Consider the following 1932-nt stretch of genomic DNA (forward strand, 5'->3'; position numbering starts at 1 on the left):
AGAGGAAGAATGGAGTGAACCCGGTCGACCAATTTTGGCGTTGTTCGGGGAGTCCAGAGGACGACCAACAGATCATCTGGCCAGCTGCCGGGTGAGCGGACGAGGGGCTCGAGGAGTCGCGGCTTGATGCCGGACAAGATCAGGTCATTGGCCCGCTCGACCTGGCCATTGGATTGAGGATGAGCGACGGAGGCCATGTCGAGCCGCATGCCGGAGATGGAGCAGTATTGCGCCAGTGCGCCCTTGGCGAAGTTGGTGCCATTGTCCGTGATGATGTTGTGCGGGACGTCGTAGCGAACCGCGATGTCTTTGACAAACCGGACCGCCGTCGACTCGTCGAGCTTTTTGATCGGACGTGCCTTGATCCACTTGGTGAACTTGTCGACACCCACTAGCAAGTGTGTCATGCCGCCTCGGGCGGTTTTGAAGGGTCCCACCATGTCAAGCCCCCAGACGGCAAATGGCCAAGTGATCAGGATGGTTTGGAGGGTTGAAACCGGCTGGTGACTGCGCTTGCTGAAGCGCTGGCAGCCCTCGCACTTGAGGACCAGTGACTCGGCGTCTTTGAGGGCCATGGGCCAGTAGAATCCATGGTGGAAAGCCCTGGCCACCAGGGACCTCGAGGCGACGTGGTGACTGCACTCGCCCTGGTGGATGTCGAGGAGGATCTCTATGCCCTTGTCTTGTTCGATGCAGCACTGAAACACGCCCGTCGCACTACACTTGACGAGCTCGTGGTTGATGATGGGCCTTAGTCTCGTGCATGGGAAGCGCTCCATTCTCGAGGAAGGCCAGGATCGGCTGGGCCCATGATGGAGCCGTCACCACAGTGAAGACGGCCACCGGGGCGGGATCCAGGGCGGCAGCCCCCGGGCCGGAGACAGCGGCCGTCGGGTTGGAGACGGTAGCCCCCGGGCCGGAGCCGGCAGCCCCCGGGACCGGGCCGGAGTCGGCAACCCCCAGGGCCGGGCCAGGATCTTCAGGGTCGGGTGGCGGAGCCGCGGGGTCGTCCGGGACGAAGATGGACTCGGAGTCCGGGAACGGCTTGCGCAAGTGCTCGAGGGAGACGTCGGATGGAATTTCTTGCCTGGTGGAGCCAATCTTGGCCAGCGTGTCTGTGGCCTCGTTGTCCGCACGCGGGACGTGGAGGAACTCTCAGCCGTCAAAGTTGCAGGAGAGCTGCTGGACCAAGAAGCAGTTGCTGGCCATGTTGGCACCTCAGGCGTCCCAATCGCCAGAGTCCTGTTGCACCACCAGATCCGAGTCATCGTAGTAGTGGACGCACCGGATGCCAATCTCTTTGGCCAGCCGGAGGCCGTGCATGAGCGCTTCATACTTGGCAACGTTGTCGGAGGCGGCGAAGTGGGTCTGCAGCGCGTACGGCAATCGGCCGCCCTTGGGGGAAGACATCACGATGCCAGCTCCCAAGCCAGATCGCATCTTGGAGCCGTCGAAGTGCATGCGCCAGTGCGTCGAGTCAGGTGGCGGTGGCAGGTACTGGGTTTCTGTCCAGTCGACGAGGAAATCAGCCAGCGCCTTGGACTTGATCGTGGTGCAGGGCTCGTAGAGGATGGTGTGACTGGCCTGCTCGATGGCCCACTTGGCCACCCGCCCGGAGGCGTCCCGGCAGCCCATGATCTCGCCCATGGGGGTCATGCTCACCACGGGGACGACATGCTCTTGGAAATATTGTATCAGCATCTTGGCAGTGAAGTACACGCCATAGCACATCTTCTGATAGTGAGGGTAGTTCTGCTTGGAGGTGGCGAGCACCTTGCTCAGGTAGTACACCGGGCGCTGAACCGGCTGGGTCTTGCCCTTCTCTGGTCACTCGACCACCAACACTGTGCTGACAGACCGCGAAGTGGTAGCGATGTATAGCAACAACGGTTCCTTGTCAGCCGGCGCGGCCAGGACGGGTGCGATGGAGAG

At 61.9% G+C, this 1932-nt stretch overlaps 1 protein-coding gene across 1 annotated transcript; it reads right to left on the reverse strand.

Annotated features, from left to right (window-relative positions):
* Window positions 1-1218: 1218 nt before the first annotated feature.
* LOC141042725 (uncharacterized) lies at window positions 1219-1731 on the reverse strand. The gene has a single exon (XM_073511602.1). The coding sequence runs from the start codon at window positions 1729-1731 to the stop codon at window positions 1219-1221; it is 513 nt and encodes a 170-aa protein (XP_073367703.1).
* Between the last annotated feature and the right edge of the window lie 201 nt (window positions 1732-1932).

The sequence above is a fragment of the Aegilops tauschii genome, chromosome 3, assembly GCF_002575655.3.
Source record: "Aegilops tauschii subsp. strangulata cultivar AL8/78 chromosome 3, Aet v6.0, whole genome shotgun sequence".
NCBI lineage: Eukaryota > Viridiplantae > Streptophyta > Magnoliopsida > Poales > Poaceae > Aegilops > Aegilops tauschii.